Below are 22,309 nucleotides of genomic sequence, written 5' to 3' on the forward strand. Positions count from 1 at the left end.
CTGCCACATGAAGAATGAGTTGAAGAAAGGTGAAGTGATTGCGGGAAGAACTGTAGATTTTGCTATAATTTACATGAGACATAACTGGAGTTTGGACAAGGATTGGAGCTTGGACAAGGATAGAGAAATACAATTGAGAGATACATGGGATGTAAAATTAATAAGTTTTGGCAGATTAGAATTTGAGAGGTGAGGGAAAACATAAACAGTTTGATCCTAGATTTCTGTCTTAAAAAAACTAGATGGATAGTAGTGCCTTTCCTAAAGAAACAGTACTCTAAGAGGGCTAGGTTGTGAGGTGGATAAATATTATGAGTTTAATCATGGGCATGCTAAATTTGAGGTGCTTCTGAGACTTACAAGGGAAAATGTCAAATAGGTAAACAGATAAATAGGTCTATAGCTAAGAGAAGTCTGGCCTAGTGATATGGGACATCAAGATATAGATGTAATTGAAGCCATGTAAAGGTTAGGAATACCTAAGAAGAAAGGATATGGCTAGGAAGAGAACAATGAAAAGGAAGTAGTGGATATTTCACCTTTTTGTGAGGGGTGGGAGGATACTTTATTGATCTAATTATTTGAAAATTATGATATTTTGTTTGTACTAATTGTTAAATTTGAATGTTAAAATGAATTTAATAACAAAATATAAATACTAGATTAAAAAGTTTTCAGACCATCATTAAAGGGAAAATAAACTTTAGCACTCTGGAGCTGGGGCTTTACACATTACCAGAACATATATGCTTTATCTCAATTTTGGACTTGACTAATAAAGGATTATTAATGTTTAAAAGATATTTTTGAAATATGGACTTTCTCTTAACTCATTATGGGAAACTCCAAGTTAACAAAAATAGTTGGCAAAAAGTTCTTTTTTCTGATTTACCTTGAAATTTATGATCCAGTCCACTCTTAGTAGAATCATAATCATCTACTAGTTTTCGATTCTTGGTTGAATCAACATCTTCCACATTCAACTTATTATCAAGTGGGGAGCTTCTTATAGATTGTCTTTCTTTCTCAATTTTTTCCTTTTCTGTTATTGCCTTCAGCAGGTTCAAGTTATCAACAAAAGAGTAGTTGTTCTGACCTCGTTTGTTTTCTGGAAGAAAGGCCCCAAGCCCAACACAACCATTTTAGTTCAGATTCTCCTAGCCTACATTGTTGAAATTAACATCAATATGATTTCTTTTTACCTGCAGGAAGTGTTATTTTAATCTTGTCTGCTTCTGCTTCAGCAATCTGTGAAGCAAACAGAAGATAGATCTGGTTTAAAATCATTGCCCTACTACTTACCAAGTATGAGACCCAAATGATTTACTCTCCATGGCATTTAATTTTTTTGTTTGTAAATTATGGATAATTCCTATTTCAGAGCATTGTTATAATTAAATGAGATAAAATTAAGGGCAGAACAATAAGTGTTAATTCCTTTCTTCTATAATATTGGTGAAAAAGAAATCTCTGGCAAATTGGCTATCTTACAACAGAGTGGATGTGATGCTGAACTTACTGGGTTATTACATAGTTACTGAATGTATTCATTATACAGAACTCAATGTAAGTAACTGCTAGGGCATAGAATTTACCAAAACTAGATTTCCCAACCTAATTTCTATCAATTAACTATTAAGTTCCTGATGTTTGTAAATTCAAAATGACCAAAATGTCACAGCATAATTACATTCAATAATAACACCTAAATCAAAATGAAATAGCATTTATAATGTTACTTTTGACCTACCTGTTCATTCAAAGGTCTTTCTGCACTTAACTCTCTATTATGTAGAGATTTGTCTAGAATAAACACACGTGAATATAAATTTAATTGTGCATTCAAAGACAAAATATGCCTCTTATTAAATAAAATCTTCATATAAAGGAAAAACAAATAGGAGAAATAATTTTGGATGATTATAAAACAAATATATATTAACAAAGATTATCAAGATTATACAATAACTAATTATCAGTATTGCCTTATTTATTCTTTGGTGTATTTACTGAGTTGACAAAATCACACTTTTTTTTTCTGGCCAGAAATTTAACATATAGTTCTAACACAAGGGTTGCCAGCTATTCTCAACTAGAGAGAGCATAATTTGGATTGGTATTATTAGCACATTAAAAGCTCTTTCATCATATGCTGCATATGTAGTGAACAGAATATCTGAGAAAGGTTGTAAGGCAACTAGAAAAAAAAAAATCCAAGCCACTTTAGGTGAAGAATATTCCCTTTCTTTTTCAAAATAAGATCTTAAAAAAAAAAACAACAAAAACCCATGTTATTGCTCTATCATTTTAAAAGTGAAGAAAAAAAATCTGCCTTCTGTCTCTAAATTCGAACTGATTTCTCTGTCAGTATTCATGGATATAATCTGATCAGAAAATGAGGCAGAGTAATTTACAGCTCACCTATTATACCAAACTTTACCTTGTCCTGGCGAAATAAAAGGAGGGTAGGAAGAAGAAAAGTGTTCACATACCTTGGCTGCCTCCAGGTTTGGGGAAAGCTTGAATCGGGAGCACCAACACCAGAATCCAAGTGCCGGTGCCGAGGAACCCCATTCTTCCACGCTCGGCTTGGGTCACAGCCCGGTGCTGGGCTCCCGGAGCTGTAGCTTTTGTTATGAATGAAAAGGAGGAGTAAAAACAGGAAGAGCCAGGAGGGCGGGTGCGGGGCGGGAGAGGGGCCGGGACTGGGCAGCCGCGGGATCTCAGACACTAGGGGGGTCAAGGGATTAGCAGGGCTGGGGCGCGCGGGAGTCACGTCTTCAGGTGGAGGAGAGCGCTGTCCGCCCCGTGGGTGCTGAAGTTCCTGTGACGCGGAGACGGCGGCACCAGGGCGTAGCTTTACTCCCGCTCCCTCCTGGAGAGGAAGTGAGGAAGGAAGCGCATGCTCCATGCACGCCAGAGGCGGGAGGGGATGGCGTCAGTGACTCCAACGCTACTCCAATCCCCCAGGAATGGAACAAAGGAGGGGCGACCGGCCAGCTGGCGTATTTTCTGTGCTGCAGTCCTAAGGTGTCCCTGGGCTCAGGGTCAGCTGACTTGTGCTAAGCGTGACAGAATTGTCCTAGCCTCCCAAGTAAACGTTACCTCTAGGGCCAAATGCCTTCTCTGCCTGTGCACCTGTCAAGGAGAGTTAGATAACCTTGTGCGAGGAGTTCTGCTTTGGGATTCTTCTTTTGGGATATCTGCTCCAGGAGCCCTTCCTTCCATTCACCTCCTATACCCAAAGGTAGATATAATTCTAATCTCTTTAGAAAAACCCTGCCGCAGGTCCCTCTGTTGGTGTACCAAGCATCCCTCAGCTCTACCGATTGGGAAATTCAAGGAACATTCTTCCAAATAGATTGTTGCAACACACTCTCATTCTTTGATGCTGAAACAGAACAACAACAAAAACAAATCATTGCCTATTGCCCTAAGTGTGAGTGTCCCCATCAGTCCTGAGCAACAATGGTAAATTCTCTTTTCCCCACCAAGTGGAACCTCCCCAACTTTACACATACACACCACAAAACTGAATTAGAAAGAAGCTGCATTTCTGTAAAACTCTTGCCCAGAATTTAATTATGCCCAAACACCTGTGTGTTCCAGGGGTCCTTCAAGAAGGGATAGTTATGAAAAGCATTTTTCATCTTTACTAGGTCAGGGATGTGCTTCCTGTGTTCTGAGAATATTCCCAGAAGTCTAAGGTTATTGCATACAAGGAACTATCAAAAGACTTTAAATGATGAAAACAAGAAGCATTAATGTGAGCAGGGTGCTGAGTAAGCTCTTTAGTCTCTGATTTTTAAACAGAACTTGGACCTTTTCCTCTGGACTGCAGCATGCTGGGAACCAGTCTGAATAAGGACCAAAGGAAGGATTCAGCACAATCAGGCCTTTGATTTCTGCACCCTCCTTTTCAAGAAGCAAGTTATTCAAGTACCTTAAAACAAACAAACAACCAAGCTGACAAACAAATCTCCCTCACTCTGGAGGCTTTTGAGTTTGGAAGCCACTCAAATACTTCCTTTGAGGATCTAAAGAGTACTTCTAAATCTAACAGCTCCTTCAAAACAAAAAACTCTTTCTTGGCAGTGATAACATAGAATTATTATCCCAGTATACTGCATTAAAAAATTAAGTCATATTTTTATTTTTTTATTTTTATTTTATTTTTTTCCCATTTATTTATTTTATTGCATTTTAGGTTTTGGGGTACATGTGAAGAACATGCAAAATTGTTGCATAGGAACACACGTGGCAGTGTGATTTGCTGCCTTCCTCCCCATCACCTACATCTGGCATTTCTCCCTTTGCTATCTCTCCCCAGCTTCCCACCCCCCACCGTCCCTCCCCTATTTCCCCCCAACTGACCCCAGTGTGTAGTGCTCCCCTCCCTGTGTCCATGTGTTCTCATTGTTCAACACCCGCCTATGAGTGAGAACATGCAGTGTTTGATCTTCTGCTCTTCTGTCAGTTTGCTGAGAATGATGGTTTCCAGGTTCATCCATGTCCCTACAAAGGACCCAAACTCATCGTTTTTGATGGCTGCATAATATTCCATGGTGTATATGTGCCACATTTTCCCTATCCAGTCTATCGTCGATGGGCATTTGGGTTGGTTCCAGGTCTTTGCTATTGTAAACAGTGCTGCAATGAACATTCGTGTGCACGTGTCCTTATAGTAGAACGATTTGTAATCCTTTGGGTATACACCCAGTAATGGGATTGCTGGGTCAAATGGAATTTCTATTTCTAGGTCCTTGAGGAATCGCCACACTGTCTTCCACAATGGTTGAACTAATTTACACTCCCACCAACAGTGTAAAAGTGTTCCTATTTCTCCACATCCTCTCGAGCATCTGTTGTCTCCAGATTTTTTAATGATCGCCATTCTAACTGGTGTGAGATGGTATCTCAATGTAGTTTTGATTTGCATTTCTCTGATGACCAGTGATGATGAGAAAGTCATATTTTTAAATCCCAGCTGAATGAAAGGTACATTTCCTTAGTTTCCCTTTCTTTAAGATGGAAATGATAGACTCTATTTACCTCATACTGTTATTATGAAGATCAAATGGGTACATGTTTTGAACAAGTCTTTTTGATACCAAGAATATTTTGATACAGCCTAAGAAAATAAGTCATGAAATGTTTTCAGCTTTTATGAAACATTACCCATGTTATCTGAAATAGCCATTCACTGATTCTGAGACGCACTCTGTCACTGACCTAATCCCTCAGCTTCACTTTATCCTTTGTCCTATTCCCGACTCCCTTGTCTCCTCAATATATGTTTGTAGTTGGGAGAGACTCAGGATGAAATGAAGGTCAGGGATGGCTGTTGAGTACTTGCCCAAAAGAAAAGGGGTATTTTATATCTTTCTGCCATTTGGATTTAAAATGATTATGTTAAATGGACACTAAATATAGGATAATGTTATGTTTCTGATCAAATGAGTGGTGGAGCATTGAGTAAACCATAAGGCATGCATTAATTTACACTATTCAGCCTTACAGATGACCCCACTAGGCTTAGTATAGGTCTGTGAATGGAGTAATCCTAAATTGTATTTATTAATCAATTCACTTAACAGGTGTTTATTGAACATCTGAAATGTGCCAGGTATTGAGATAGTTGCTGGGTATACAAAGACAAGTAAGACACTAGTCACTGCTAATCCTATAGCCTAATAGAGAGAAAGGATTGTGAATATAACAGCAACTATTTGGTAAACAGGTTTCACATGCAACACACTATTCTTATTTAAGTATAATTGAATGAGTAAGCGTTAAGGGTATGTTATGGGTCCTCTTTGTATGTGCAAAGTTCAGGTAGAGTCCATCCAAATAATGGAACGAATGGTCAGGAAAGATTTCAAAGAGAAGACAGCCCTTTTATTAATAATAAAAAGATTAAAATATTTGATTCTTATTCGTGAGCACACTATAAACATGGATTAATATGAAAATATATGTTGAAATTACAAGACAAATAACGTTGGCACAAATCATATAATTATTAAATCGACAATGCACAAAGCACAGTGAGTTTATCAGTGCTGCTTGTGCATTTGTCGACACACATGGGTCAATTGTGTGCTCATTCACTAGTGGAGAATATGATTTTTGGGCTGAGTCTCGAAGATAGAGACATTTGTAGGATGTTTTCATTTATTACAGAAAAATATATTAATTATTATTGTATTTTTTTTTTTTTTTTTTTTTGAGACGGAGTTTCTTTCTTGTTACCCAGGCCGGAGTGCAATGGCGTGATCTCGGCTCACCGCAACCTCCGCCTCCTGGGTTCAGGCAATTCTCCTGCCTCAGCCTCCTGAGTAGCTGGGATTACAGGCATGCGCCACCATGCCCAGCTAATTTTTTGTATTTTTAGTAGAGACGGGGTTTCACCACGTTGACCAGGATGGTCTCGATCTCTTGACCTTGTGATCCACCCGCCTCGGCCTCCCAAAGTGCTGGGATTACAGGCTTGAGCCACCGCGCCCGGCCTTATTATTGTATTTTTATGGAAAATTTCAAGCACAAAAGTAGAAGAAATATTGAAATAAGCACGATGAATCCACTCCCCAACTTCAATTAACTCATGACCATTCTTTTCTATATTTCCATCCACTTCATACCCCCAGTGGATTATTTAACCATTAAGACTCCCAGACTGCATATCATTTCATCCATAAGTATGTCAGTATATTTATGTAAAAGATAAGGATTATTTTTTCTAATATTACTGCAATGCTTTTAACATACCTTCTCCTCCACATTATACTAATACCATAGTATCATCAAATATCCAGTTGGATTAAAATTTCCGCATTTGCCTCATACTGTAAATATTTTTACAGTTGGTTTATTTGGACCAGGATTTGAAAGTCATGCATGGCATTTGGTTGACATGTGAGAGACACATATGAGTAAGAATGGAAAGGCAGATGTTGCAAGGTTTTCTTTGACTTCCTAGGTAAGATCATTGCTTCCTCAGGATACCATACACCCTCCAAATAGGGCATATATTTCATTGTGCTTCTTTGTGTAGACGATTTCTTTCTCCTTATTTCCAGAATAATAAATACATATTGAAGGAAAAACTTCTGAAAATACAGATAAAGAAAAAGGGAAATATCTGATAGTGATAACCAATGCTAACTTGAGGGGTATGTCCTGTTGCACATTTTTTTTCTAAGAAAACACTTTATACATATATTTATAAAATTGTATCTCTCCCTGTCATTACATACTTACATATCCAGCATTCTTCTGCACTAGACTGTGAATTTTTGAAGGAAAGGATTTTGTTTCACTCATCTTTGATTTCTCAGTCCTTCATCCAGTGTCTAGAAATCCATCTGCTTAAATAAATGAAGGGATGGAGGGTTTCCTGTTAACCTTTGGTCTTCAAATGCTCAGGCTATGATGGCCATCCCAGATTGGAGTATCATGACACTGTCAGTACGGTTCTCCCCTCAGCATTTTCTTTACAAGGATGTAGTCCCACAGAAGAGATGTTCATGAGAGGGCTAAGAATAGAGAGCCTGAGCTGGCAAGGCCCTCGCAGTTACAGAGTTACAGGAATGGATCTGTTGCTGTGAAAGAGACTGACACAGGATGCCAGCACTAGAGGTGGCTGCTGATGTAGACAAAAGGAGAAATAAATGTGAAATCTAGAAATCCACCATGAGAGGAAAGTTGAAATAACCAAGAATAATGGAAATGAGCAAATAACAAGACTTAAGGAAAGTGAAGGCATGGAAATGAAAAGAAAAGGGTATATGAATAAGGAAAGTGGACCCATATGACAAGATGGTATAGGCCACCTACAGAGTGAAAAGTGCCAGAAATGAATCAGAGTAGGAGGGGAAAGTGGCAAACTTTTCTTGTTCACTTATCTTGCTTGTACCACAGTCGAACAAGATTGGGTCAGTCACCTACCCTGGGGGCCATAGGAGGAAGATGTCAGATACTATGATTGAGGGTGCACTCCAGAACCACAGGGTAGAACGGCTTCCCAGAAGGAGTCAGGCTGAGGGTATAAGGCAAACAAAAAACAGCAGATGCTCACTACACCGTTGAATGCAGTATTTAAGATGTATTAGCATTATTGAATGAAAAGATCAGGTTGCCTATCAGCAGTGTGGTTCCTATTACAAAAAGTGTGTGTGGCTGGGTGTAGTGGCTCAGGCCTGCAATCCTAACACTTAGGGAGGCTGAGGAAGGAGAATCTCTTGAGCCCAGGAGTTTGAGACTGGCCTGGACAACATAGGGAGACCCCATCTCTCCCACCCCCACTAAATAAATAAATAAATAAATAAATAAAAAATAAACTGGACGTGGTGGTGTGTGGTGGTAGTCCCAGTCATTTGGGAGGCTGAGCTGAGGCGATTGCTGGAGCCCTGAGGCTGTAGTGAGCCGGGATTGCAATACTGCACTCCAGCCTGGTCAATAGAGCGAGAACCTGCCTCAAAAACAAAAAAACAACAAAAAAGCATCTGTGTGTGTGTGTGTGTGTGTGTGTGTGTGTGTGTGTGCACATGCATTTGTGTCTGTGTGCATGCACATGCTTATACCTAGAAATTTATCTGGAAGTCTATTTCTCATAATATTTACAATGGTTACCTGGTTAGGATTTTTCTTTGTTCATTATGTAGTTCTGAGTTCCTTGAATTTTCAATATGAATATGTATTATGCTGTTTTATAATCAGAAAAGAACAATAAAACAACATAGTCTGTGAATAATTTTATATACTACTCTGTTTCATATTCTATTATATTTCAGACAATCATAATAAACTGTTTTCATTTGGGATGTGAGAATACATTGTGATAAGGTCAGCGGAAGGGAAATTAAAATTTGGTGGGAGGGTTTTTGTGTCTTCTCTGACACTCTGCTATTACTTGAGTACCATTTTAAACAGTTTTTCTCAGTATACTGTCATTACTTATATGTCCTTTTCATTGTGACCTCCCAGAGGGAAAGGACTTGTCAGTACTCATCTATTTACCTCAGTGCCTAGAATACATAGTAAAGAGATCATAAATGTTTATTGAATGGAATCTTACCATTTTATGAATCTATAGCAGTTCTCTTACATGAGACTTGGTACCTTTTTTCTAAGTGTATTCCATGAGTATATTTGAAGTGGCCAAACTGCCCAAATTCCTCATTACCCCTGCCTATTCCCTTATTTTCCAGCGACAATGCTTCCAGGTAGACATGGGCTTGCTTGAGGTGGGCTAAGACTTCCCAAATGCTTCTCAGGTTAGCACCTACCCTTCATCCTATGAGACTCTGGAGCTGGGATTTGTGGCGCTAGGAATTTGGAATAGAAGACTATTCTAGTTCTTTCCTCTGTTCAGTGATGCAGGTATGGGGGTTAGCAGGGAGGAAGATAAAGGGTACAAAGTAGCCTTTCTTTTTTTTTTTTTTTTTTTTTAGAGCGGGGTTCTTTCCTTTTTCCCCGGGGGGGGGGGGAAAGGGCGGTTTCGGGGCCCCCCCACCCCCCCCCCCTGGGGTCAGGCAATTCTCCTGCCTCAGACTCCTGAGTAGCTGGGATTACAGGCACGCGCCACCATGCCCAGCTAATTTTTTGTATTTTTAGTAGAGACAGGGTTTCACCATGTTGACCAGGATGGTCTCGATCTCTTGACCTCGTGATCCACCCGCCTCGGCCTCCCAAAGTGCTGGGATTACAGGCTTGAGCCACCGCGCCCGGCCTTCAAAGTAGCCTTTCTTTCTATAGGGTCAGCCTTGGGAAGTCTGCTAAAATATGGAGGGGGGATGTGCTCCCTGGTGAATCTTCACACTACTAGCCATGCAACGTCTGTTCAGCTTGCATGAAGTTAAGGCCATTCTTGACCCTGTTCATTAGTGTGGTGATCAGGCTCGCCCTGAGTGAGCTACTTCAAACTCTTAGAAGTGTTGGTCAAGATCATCTGGATTTCTGAGGAGGAGACAATAACCACCAGAAGCTTGGCCTCTGGCTGCTGAAAGGTACCTTTCTCTGGGTTGTGCAGATGTGACAGAGCAATGGGTGCACCAGAGTCATCCTTCTTGGGCATCTGAGGTCAGGTAGAGGACAAGGTGGAGATGGGCACCTACCCTGACTCACCCCTGTCCTGGAGGTCATGCAGATGCTGATTACTAGCACAGGAGTGTGGTGGGGCTAAAGGAGTTAGAGACTTTGCTCAAGGTAAGGGGCTCCATGAAATCACTGCTATCTGGGCCTACTGTGACTGTAACAGAGTTGTAGGAATTGGGATTCCTCTCTCATTAGTGTGGTGGGCTTGGAGCATGAGTTGTTTCTGCTCCATGGTTAAAGTGCGTGGAGATGATGGGCAAGTACCAAGAAACCTTGGGTCACCAAGGTAAGAGATCCAAAAGATCACTGCTCTTTAAACCAGAGCTCACTGCTTAATGGGGCAGGGAAAGTCAGTGAATTGACGAACCAGAGTACTAGGAAGGAGACTGGTCTGGAAGAATTTCTGACTCGGTGTTTAGGAACCTACAGTGGCTTTTTATGCAAGTTGCCTCCTGATTTGCCTGGTTGTGCCAGGTCCATTACAGGAACTGAAATGGACTGGCTGGGGATATATAGAAATGGGTACAGTCTAAGTGTCACCCCAGAACTCATGGCAGACCTTAGCTCTCTGCTCCTCTTCTTTATGAACACAGTGAGAGGGCTCCGCAGGGCAGAAGGAAGGAAGTTCCTTCTTAAAGTTCCATTTTAAGTTCTGGTTTTTTTTTGTTTGTTTGTTTGTTTGTTAATGTTATAAAAGGGTTTTTTGTTGTTGTGGTTTTGCTTTTGTTTTTTGAGACTGGGTCTCATGCCACACCCAAGCTGGAATAGAGTGGCAGGGTTATGGCTCACTTGAGTCTCAACCCCTTGAGCTCACGTGATCCTCCTGCTTCAGCCTCTTGAGTAGCTGGTACCACAGGTGTACACCACCAAACTCAGATAATTTTTTTTTTTTTTTGGTATTTTTTGTAGAGATGGAGTTTTGCCATGTTGCTCGGGCTGGTTTCAAACTCCTGGGCTCAAGCAGTCCACCTACCTAAGTGCCCCAAACTGCTGGGACTACAGGTGTGAGCCACTACACCTGGCCCTTTTTAAAGTTCTTATCTATAGATTCTGAGAGAGTCTAAATTTCTTAATTTCATAGTCTATGAAGTAGTATTCCCTCTACATCAGTATGTATGGCCTGGATGTGAGAACTCAGAGAATTTCTCCCTAGAGGTCAACCCAACCATAGGCAGTGGGAAACAGCTTCTATCTAGTTGTGCCAGATGCTATTTGATAAAAAAGAAAAAAAAAATACCAAGGGACTGAGAAATCAATGTCCAGATGCAGGCAGTCTCCAGTGGAGCAAGGTGACAGTTCTTGTTCCTTGCCTTGGCTCCATGTTAGATTCCCTGGAGGGAGCTGCTTAAGTCCTCCCAAAGAAAATCAATGACCTAGAGACTGATGAAACTCTGGCCTAGTAGCACTAGAGCATCGTCCAAAGCTGGGCTCTCAAGTGCCTGGAAATGGTGGCTTAGGAGCCCCTCTTACATGTGGCATGAAGGCTTTCTTGCTGCATGCGGGTTTAATCCACTTACCTGACTCATGGTTCTGGAAGGAGATTAAAAATATCTGGAAATCTTGCCTAGAAAATTGAGTTAGCTCTCCAGGAAAGGGGGTGGCGTGGATTTTTTGGGACAATATTAAGCTGTCTACTTCACTCTGAGAAAAAGCCAAGTCCTTAAATGGTGTATTTGTCTCTAAACTTTTTGGTTCCCTACTTTAACCCTGATTTCATTTTATATTCCTGTCCACCTTGGTCTCTTTCATCCAGCCATGTTAGGTTCCTTGATTTTTCTCACACACAGCAGTCCCCCTTCTACCTCAGGGCCTTTGAAGTTGCTGTTTTCTCTTTCTGGAATGCTCTTCCCCTAGATATTTCCATGACTCGGTCCCCTACATACATCATCTCTCTGCTCAAAAGTCATGTTCTTAGGAAGTCCTACTATCTCAAGTTGGGTTTCCTGGAAAGCAAACTCTGAAGTGGAAATTAGTATTCAGGAAATTTGTTAGGGAGTGCTCTTGAACCAACCCCTATGGAAGAGAAGGAATGGGAAGAAACTAGTATTTGGCAGAGGGATAAATTGAGCTACAACACAGTCTCGATAGAAGACCTTGCCAAACCTACAGGGAATTCCAAAGACGAGAGGACTATTTAGAGCTGTCCTGAGAGGGCTCAGCTTTTATATTTCCATGTAGGTCAGTCATTGAGTGTGAGCATTACCAGGGAGGAGTCATGACCTTGGATGAAGTGGTTCTTTTCAGCAGCTGGAGGAATAAGTCTTTGTGTCCTGAAGGGGCATCTGAGGAGTGTATCCCGATGCTCACCGCACATACTCTGGCCTCCTATTTAAAGTTGTAACCTCTTCCCCTGCACTCCCCATTCCCCTCCATCGCTTGCTATTTCTCCACTGCACTTATCATCATCCAGCACATTGCACCTTCACTTACTGATTTTGTTATCTCTCCCCTACATCTAGAATGCGAGATTTATGTGGACTGAGATTTTTGTCCATATACCTTTTTTCATTGTTGTATTCCTAGCATCTAGAATAGCATCTGGCTTATAGTAAGTGCTCAACAGATATTGATGCCTGGAATTTGCTTTAAAATACCCAAGAAAAAAATATATAGTTAGATAAATAGATAAATATAAGAGAATAAGAGTGGGTATTAGTTGATAATTATTGTTTCTTGGCAATGAATACACTGGGGTTCAATATACTATCCTCTCAAAATTTTTCACAATAAAAAGCTTTGTACAAAAGGTTTATTTTAAATTTACTGCTTATTGATGGAGCGAGTAGTAAGGCAGACTATTTTTCTTTCCTTTTCCTTCTCCCAGTGGTATTCTTAAAATACAATTTAACATCTTCCTCAGTGGAGCAGAAAATCAATCGCGTTGCTCTGGTGCTCTAAAGCTCGTCCTCCAGCCAGTCGTCCTCCGGCGACCCAAAGTGACTTAGCTGCCAACTCCTCTGCAAGATTGGTAGTGCAATTAACAATCCTTGGGGCATTAGGCCTGCATTTCTTGTCAGACACTGCATATGTATACTTAGAATGAGGGTATTCTGAGAAACTAAGAGTGATTAGTGATTCCTCCCCCTGCTCCACCACTCCCAATAAGGCATGAAACAGCAGCCAGGAGGACCTTGTGTGAGAGTCCTCAGCTCTTCCCAAAAAAAGAGGGTGGATTGTGGGAAGGGAAGAGGAACCAGCAGTTCCTTCTTCTCTGACGCTCCTGTGGCCAGTCTGACCTTTTTTCTTTCCACTCTCCTTAGGCCCCTAAGCTCCAGCCACACTGGCCTCTGCTGCTCCTGACATGGCCAGACACAACCTTATGTTGGAGCCTTTACTGTGACCCCCTTGTCTACATGGTTCATTTCCTCACCTCCCCTAAGCCTTAGCTCAAATGTCACCATCTCAATGATAAGGTATTTAAAATTGCACCCTCTTTCTCCACCCCTGTACTCCCAACCCCATGACCTTGTTCTACTTTTTTATTATTCCGTGTCACTTGTCTCTTTCAAACATGCTATATAATTTATTTATCCATCTATTTATTGTATAATTTGTTTAATAATATAATGTATTGATCCATCTATTTTGAATGCCTATAATGGTGCCTGGCATGTAAATAGTCATGGAAAATGTTGAACGCATAAATGGAGTTAAGAGTCCTGTGTTTCTCAGTGTCTATACATTCAAGATTTCTTTCAAGTCAGTCTTCTTTTTCATTATGTTACTGTCAGTCTCTCTCTGCTTCGCTCCTCTTGCCCTATACCTCCATCCCTCCAGTTCATACTTTAAAGCAACCAGGGTGATCTTTAAAAAATGAATCTGATCAAAGATAAGTGTGGAGTTTGGGCAAAGCAAGATGCGTAGATATACCCTCCCATGCCCAGTCACATCAGGGAGCCATTACCATCCAAAACCTGAGCCTGATGTGAGAGCTGACAGGACCTGCAGCCTTCAGTAGAGGATGCAGCCAGCAGGAGACAACCCATCAGAAAGGCAGCCAAGGAAATAAATCTCCTGACTCCACTCTCCTCCTTTCCTTTCATCTCCTCCCAATGCCTCCCAATGACTGTACTCCACCAGAAACCAGAGGACAGGGGTGCCATTGATGCAGTCCTTAGAAGTCAGCCTTCTTGGGCACAGGGCAAGGTAGACAGTGGAAGTGAAGAGAAGGAAAAAAAGGAAGATACCCACTTTTTCTCTTCTATCACGTTGCTCCAGTCCCATGGTCCTTCATATCACTCCCAAAATATGACAAGCTTTCTCCCAACTCAGGACTTTTGCACCTGCTCTTCTTTCTACTTGGAGTATGCCTTTACAAAGTTAGCTGCTTCTCATCCTGTAAGTGTTCCCTCCTGAGAAAGGCTTTTCCTTGTCACTATCCTTATTCAATTATCTTCTCCTACATCATCCTATTTCTTTCTTTCTTGGTATTTATGACAACCTTTAATAAATTTGTTTCATGGTCCATCTCCTCCTCTACACTATGCAAGCTCTCTGTGGCCAGGAATCTTGTCTATCTCATATTCCAACACTTGGCACAGAGTCTGGCATGGAGTAGGTGCTCAACAAACATTTTTTGAGTGAATGAACACATAAATGGATAACCAAGAAAGTTTTAAAAGAAAATGAAGGTGAGCTGCCTGACCAAATATTAAATTATAAAGATATAGTAACTAAAACACTTTGGAACCAGCAAAGAGACAGAAAAAACAACCCAGAAATAGAACCTCTGCCGTAGCTTTCTAACTTTTTCTGCAGTATGGTGGTTTAGTATATGATACAAGTGGCATTTAAAATCAATCTGTTTTGTGCTGCTATAACAGAATACTTGAGACTGGATAAGTTACAAACAATAGGAGTTTATTTGCCTCATGGTTCTGGAGGCTGGGAAATCCAAGATCAAGGGGTCACATCTGGTGAGGGCCTTCTTGTTGCATCATAACATGATGGAAGGCATCACATGCAAGAGATTGTGCAAGAGGGCTTAACTCACTTTTACACCAAACCCACTCCCACAATAAGGACATTAATCCATTACTCCTAGGGTTAGGCTCTGTCCTCAAGACATAATCACTTCTTAAAGGTCCCACTTCACAACACTGTTGCACTGGTGATAAGTTTTCAACACATGAACATGAGAGGGCACACTTAAACTATAGCAATAATTAACCCATAAATGATTTTTATATGATTAGCACAGCCAAGATGAGAGAAAAAAAAACGACATTTCATTTAGTGTTCCTGAGAAATCTTACTTTAAGAATGTATGTATTCTAAGGCAGAATAATCCAAATTGTGTTCTTTAAACTTTATATAAACTTTCTGTTAGGAGGAGAAAGGAATGTTAGAAGATTCACATTACACATTAGCATCATAAAGTTTATGAGGTCCACAATTTAAAAAACAAAAATAGTTTTTAATACTTCCTATGGAATCTATTTTCTTGCATTGTTACTCTACTTCTTGCAATGTTAAATTGTTAATCAATCGGTTAACAATTTGACATTGGTTAACATTCAATTACTAAAAGTTATAATGTAATTGAACTTTACGTTCATACATATAAATACAATATACAGTACAATATATAGTATTGTATATATAATATATAATATAGATATCTATTGTATATATAATATTTATAGTATTGTATATATAATATATATTGTACTGTATATTGCATTTATATGTATGAATGTAAAGTTCAATTACCGCCCGGGTTCAAGCGATTCTCCTGCTTCAGCCTCCTGAGTAGTTGGGATTACAGGCACACCACAGCTGGCTAGTTTTTGTATTTTTAGTAGAGACAGAGTTTCACCACCTTGACCAGGCTGGTCTTGAACTCCCGACCTCGTGATCCACCCACCTCGGCCTTCCAAAGTGCTGGGATTACAGGTGTGAGCCACCATGCCCGGCCTAGCTGTCTTTAAAAAGGACACTCAGAAAGAGATATTGGAAAATAATAAATATGTGAGTGGCCAAAACTTATGAAAAATAACCAGCTAATGAGTAAAAAGAGAAGTACAATGTTTCAAAAGAAGAAACCATTAGTTTTCTTTCAAATTTAGGAAAGATTTTTAAGAAGATAAAAGCGACAGTTGGCAAGAATATGGAAGAACGTGTCCTTAAGTCTATCGTTCTGGTGAGAGAGCAATTGGCATAAGCCTTTTGGAAAGCAGGTGGGTTATATAAATCAAAAGCCTAAAAATACACATGCCAGACGCCTGAGATGAAAAGATATGTACCCCTCGGTTTAGCAATTTCACTTCGAAGTGATCCGTGGTAGAAAAGAATGAACTACTGCCACATGCAATAACAGAAATATATCTTGCCCACATAATGATGAGTGAAAGAAGCCAGAAACAAAAGAATACATACTGTATGTTTTTGTTTATAAGAAGTTCGAGACTGGGCTAATTTATCTATGGTGGTAGATGTCAGAATGGTGATTATTCTGGGTCTGGGAGTAAGTATTGGTAGTGAAGGGACATGAAGGAGCCTTCTAGGGTACTGGAAAAAGTAAATATCTTGATCTGGGTGTGATTACATGACTGTATACATATTTAAAAATTCCTTAAGTTGTAATTAGGTCCTTCGTTGTGTATATATTATACCTGAATTTGAAGAAACCTAACACATATATATGAATATATATAAAGGCATTTATATATATATATAAAGGTACAAGGCCTGTTTAAAGTGATTCTCAATTACCAAAGTCAAAACAATTTTAGCATTAAAATAATGACTGTAGTGACTGAGAATGGCTGGGAGTAATGCATTGGACAAATAAAAATCCATGAATCCATAATGGATACTAAAAAAAATGGTGGGGGCTGAGGAGTAATCCTTCTTCTTTACAGAAGAATGGAAGCTAACAAATCAGAAAAAAACTCTAGAATTAGAAAATCACCACTTTACAATCTCATATTATAAGAATTATCAATGAACGCTTAAACCATTAGTTGAAAAATGATTGGGGAACAGTAGTCACAAGATTTCAAAATATCACCCCACAGATTACTTGCTAATTGCAAACAGCAAACATGCCTTTACAATGGAGTGATGTAGTAGGCACCATTTTAATTTGGTGACCAAATTCAGGATCAGTTACTGGCGTCAACTCAGCATTATGTGCCTCTTGATGTGTTGTGAGGTTAAGTACACAAGCATCACTATCAGCTGTTATATTTTGTCAAAGATGCTAATTTCTTTGGTATGAAATAGAACCTGGACACTGACATTGGAAGTCTTCACAAACTCCCTAGATGATCTCCGTATACAGTTAAATTAGAGACAGAACCATTAATTTAAATATTTGCAAGGTACATATTGTGTACCTCTATAAATTACTTTGTAATTGCATACTAGAGTCCCACTGAAATGAGCTGAGGGGAAAAAACTCAAGTGCAATGGAAAACTACCTTCCTGATTTTGGTAGTCTCTCAGCCAGGTAATCTTTTTCAAAGACTCTTTCCTGTCTCTTTGCACTGTCGTAAATTTTTAAATGAATATGTATCTTTAAAATAGGCCATAGTAAGAAATTACAAGTCAATGAGACAAGAAGTTTCTTCAGATCAAAGATAGTTAAGTGCTATTTACGGATATTTGGGCTGGGCACAGTGGCTCGTGCCTGTGATCCCAGGGCTTTGGTAGCCCAAGGTGGACAGATCACTTAAGGTCAGGAGTTCAAGTCTAGCCTGGCCAACATGGCAAAACCCCTTCTCTACTAAAAATACAAAAAATTAGCTGGGCATGGTGGTGGGCCCCTGTAATCCCAGCTACTCGGTAGGCTGAGGCAGGAGAATCACTTGAACCCAGGAGGCAGAGGTTGCAGTGAGCCAAGGTCATGCCACTGTACTCCAGCCTGGGCAACAGAGTATGAATCTGTCTCAAAAAAAAAAAAAAGAAAAAGATATCTGATACACTATTTTTATTTTAAAACTGTATTTTGAAAGTAGGATGGTGTTTGACAGAGGATAATGGGAGGATAAAAAGAGGAGTTATTGTTTAATGAGTATGGAGTTTCAGTTTACAAGATGAAAAGCGTTATGGAGATGGCTGGTGGTTATGGCTGTACAACATTATGAATGTATTTAACGCCACTGAATGGTACTCCTAAAAATTGGTTAAGGTGGTGAATTTTATGTTATGTGTACTTTACCACAATTTTTAAAATTGGAAAAAAATATGTATTTTTCCTGTCACTGCCTAATGTGAACACTATCAGAAAAGATTTTCACTATTTAAATAATATTTGCTCTGACAGATTACTGCTAGTCATGAGGCAATGAATGGGACAGTGCAAGTTTACAATGCACAGGTCAGGCTGTTACCACATGTTGCCTAATTCTATTTATACAAAATATCCAGAATGGATACAATGTTATTGTGACAAAGAGTAGATTAGTAGTTGAGTAGTTGCTCAAGGTTGGGGGAGGTGCTGGTGGTAGTTGGGATATGGGGGTGATGCCTGCTCATGAGTATGGGGTTTCTGTGGTGTTGAAGATGTTGTGAAAGTGTTTACGGCGATGGTTACATAGCTCTGTGAATATACTAGCAGTCACCTGGCTATACACTTAAAATAGGTGAATTGCATGGTATATGAATTATATTTGAATAAGTCTGTTATTAAAAAAAAATCAGTCTGTCACTCCCTGAATCTAAGGATTAATCTTAACATCACAAACAGCAGAACAACCAGACATATGGGCATCCTGGTATAATACAATTTAAAGTACCACTAAAATAGTCTTGCCAAAAAAAATGTTTACTTCAATCTAATAAATCCTTTAGATCCAAATTCCAGGGGCTAGAGGAATAAATCCTGCCTCCGTGAGGAAGCAATAAGACAACTCCAGAAGGTGGAAAATTTTCCCAGGCTGTTAATAGAAGAGACTGCTTTTCTAGCCTCCTCAACAAGTCTCTGTCATGGGAGGATAAGTGTGGACTGAAACTGTTTCAGATTTCACAAGACTTAAGAGATGTAACAAATACAGTGTGTGGGCTTTGACTTGGATGCCATTTTGAACAAACTTCTAGAAAGAATATTTTTGTGCAATTGGAAAATTCAGATATAGAATTGATATTTTATTATATAAAGGAATTGTTAATTTCATTGGGGGTTGTTGTTGTATGTTCTTAATTTTTAGAGATGTCTACTAAAGTGTTTATCTTTAGAGGGTGAAATACCATGATGTTTATGATTTACCTTAAAAAACATCAGAAAAAATATAGAGGAAGCAATTATGGCAAAAAGTTATTGTGAAGTCTAGATGAGTATATGGGGGTTAATTTTATTATTTCCTCTCCTTTCCATAGGAAAATTCTCATTTTTTAAAAAACTGTAAGGCCAGGAAATTGTAAAATCTGTCATAATAATCCAAAAGAATTTTCCAAGGATTTCTCCAAGAGATGTTTGATTAAATACAGGAGTAAACACTTTTTTTTTTTTTTTTAAACAAAAATGAGCTCTATATAAAAGCACAGGTCAGCCAGGTGTGGTGGCTCAGGCCTGTAATCCCAGCACTTTGGGAGGTTGAGGAGGGCAGATCACTTGAGATCAGCCTGGCCAACATGGGGAAACCCTGTCTCTTCTAAAACTACAAAAATTTGCTGGGTGCAGTGGCATGTGCCTGTAATCCCAGCTACTCAGGAGGCTGATGCACAAGAATCACTTGAACCTGGGAGGTAAAGGTTGCAGTGAGCAGAGATCATGCCACTATACTCTAGCCTGGGTGACAGAGCAAGACTCTATCTCAAAACAAAAACAAACTAAAGACAACTCAAATATTATTGAATTTTATGTTGCATTTCATAGAACATTGTTCTTTCTAAAATGAAGGGAATTTAAAATATATATAACTAAATAATTTTTATACCAATATATGTAAAACTTTTCATGCACATAAATTCACAAATCAGGAAAAACCTTTTATTACATTGTAATTTCTACATTGAGATCACAAAATAAGGCAATTTTAGCCATGTATGAAATTTAGAAGTATTATATTCATTAAATCCCAACAGAAGTCAACAGACAACAGTAGGGAAAGAGGAACTTGTTCTGAGTTTTCTGACATACTATTCTAGGGTTTCATAGTCTGGTTGCCTCTCTTGCCTTGTCTACTCAAAAATCTCTGTCTCATTTATAATATTTCTTATTATTCAGATAATCTGGGGAAGCAGAGGTCCATAGTCAGATTCTCTCAACAGGGTCAGCAGCAAATCATAATTGAATGGCTATTTTACCCTACTTCTGCTCAAGTCGTTATTAGCTACACTCTTAAAAGAGATTTACTGTGAAGCTAGTGAAGCTTACTTAAGGTTGTACAAGCCCCTTCCAGGGCCCAGGGAAAAGCCCTGGCTAGTTCACATAGCCATGTACTTTCATAAAATTTTAAAAAGCAAATCTTTAAAACTCAATTAGTTCAGGACTTTGTACTCTAACTTCCTACCAAATTTCTCCTCATGTTGGGTGTTGGGTGAATAGCCATAGGCATTTCTGGAAGTCAAGTAAAGGAAAGTTAAGTTGGGTTATATTGAGTTTAGTAGGGTAATTTAAGTTCTCATAGTCACCTCCATGTAGAGTTAGATTATTGCTAGTCTGGCTGATAGAAGAATGGATTCCTGAAACATGCCTACTGCCAACTGTGCCAACTCATCTGGTGTCCAGGCACAAAAGGGCATGGTTAAAGCTACCATCATAATGTGAATGTGTCCTACAGCTTCTGGCACCAAAGTAGTATGTCAACAGGGAGGAGAAACAATGCTGAAAGATGGAGTATCTGGGATGATCAACATTGCTGCAGAGAATAATATGAGGAAGATAGAAATGGACTAAATACTCCAACCTGAAGACAGAGTCACACCAGATAAAACAACAACCCAACTGTATGCTGTTCATCAGATACATACTTTAAGAATAAGGACATAGAGAGGTTGAAAGTAAAAAGAGAACCATGTTGAATCCAAGCTACCTTGTGGAAAATCTAAGCATCAGACGTATAAAATTATAAATGGCAGATTTAGTTCCTAGCCAAAATGAAGTTATTTCTTTTCATGTATATACTTGATAATGCAGAGTAAACAGCTTTAAATACATTGTTTTTTCTGATAGCCATCTTACATTATAGACTTTATCATAATTTCTGTGTTTCTGGATCATAAGTAGTAGCAGTATTACAAACAGCGAGTATGTTCGTGTGTAATATTATCTGTTTTAAACATCCTAACAAAAAAAATTTTTAAAAACAAATTTTGATCAGCATGCTATAGGAAAGATTGAACTTGTTTCTACTCTCTCCATGTAAATTGATACTATAAAATCAAAGTCATATGAAAAAATTTTCAGCCAAAAATGGGAAAGAAGGGTGGTATAAAGATATGAGGCAGTTAATGAAAATTTTATGCTTTTTAAGGATTTTGTGATGTTTTGATGTTTGTCAGTTTTTCAAAATCTATATTTTGTTATCATTTCTTTTCTTATCAAAATAACTACTCAACTTTTCCAAAGAAGACATACATGGCTGGGCATGGTGGCTCACACTTGTAATCACAGCACTTTGGGAGGCTGAGACAGGTGGATCACTTGAGGTCAGGAGTTCATGACCAGCCTGACCAACATGGTAAAACCCCGTCTCTACTAAAAATACAAAAATTAGCCGGGCATGGTGGTGCATGCCTATAATCCCAGCTACTCATAAATGACCCTAAAGTCATTCTTCTCTAGTATCCATCACATCACCTTATTTTCTTCACTTATCACAATCTATAGTTATGTTTTATATCTAAGCACTTCAGTAAGCATCTCTAAGGCATAAAGACATTTTCTTACATCCTTTCAAAGAACAAGATCACCACTCAACATCTGAAACACAAAGCACAAAGCTTTGCGTTTCATCACTTACATAAGTATTTATCACCTACTTACATACATGAGTGAAATGCTGGTCAGAGACAATCTATCTGTGTAGAACTGATTGACAACCTCTTATTGTGTTTTTAAAAAGAGTATAGTTCAGAGATTGGTGCATTTTTAGAAGTGGGATTAGGTTTTCATCAGCTGTAGAAGCAAAGTTACTCAAATGAGCCTGTTTCTGATGGCTTGGTATTCAGAAACATGTTCATTGGAGTCACTCTCAATGGACTGACTTTCAGAAGCAATTCACAAATGGATTGACTTGCAAATTGGACCAAGGCAAATTGTCACTGT

General features: G+C 39.1%; 1 protein-coding gene across 1 annotated transcript in view; it reads right to left on the reverse strand.

The window, feature by feature from the left end:
- SCG3 (secretogranin III) overlaps window positions 1-2,974 on the reverse strand; it is a 39,923-nt gene extending 36,949 nt beyond the window's left edge. The window contains exons 1-4 of the mRNA XM_032297459.1: window positions 2,493-2,974; window positions 1,751-1,803; window positions 1,203-1,248; window positions 893-1,108 (exon numbers count right to left, since the gene is read on the reverse strand). Coding sequence (XP_032153350.1) covers window positions 893-1,108; window positions 1,203-1,248; window positions 1,751-1,803; window positions 2,493-2,574 — 397 coding nt within the window. The 5' untranslated portion in view covers window positions 2,575-2,974. The remainder of the gene's footprint in view (window positions 1-892; window positions 1,109-1,202; window positions 1,249-1,750; window positions 1,804-2,492) is intronic.
- Between the last annotated feature and the right edge of the window lie 19,335 nt (window positions 2,975-22,309).

The sequence above is a fragment of the Sapajus apella genome, unplaced genomic scaffold (genome assembly GCF_009761245.1).
Source record: "Sapajus apella isolate SASKATOON/1434 unplaced genomic scaffold, GSC_monkey_1.0 scaffold37, whole genome shotgun sequence".
In the NCBI taxonomy this organism is placed as follows: domain Eukaryota; kingdom Metazoa; phylum Chordata; class Mammalia; order Primates; family Cebidae; genus Sapajus; species Sapajus apella.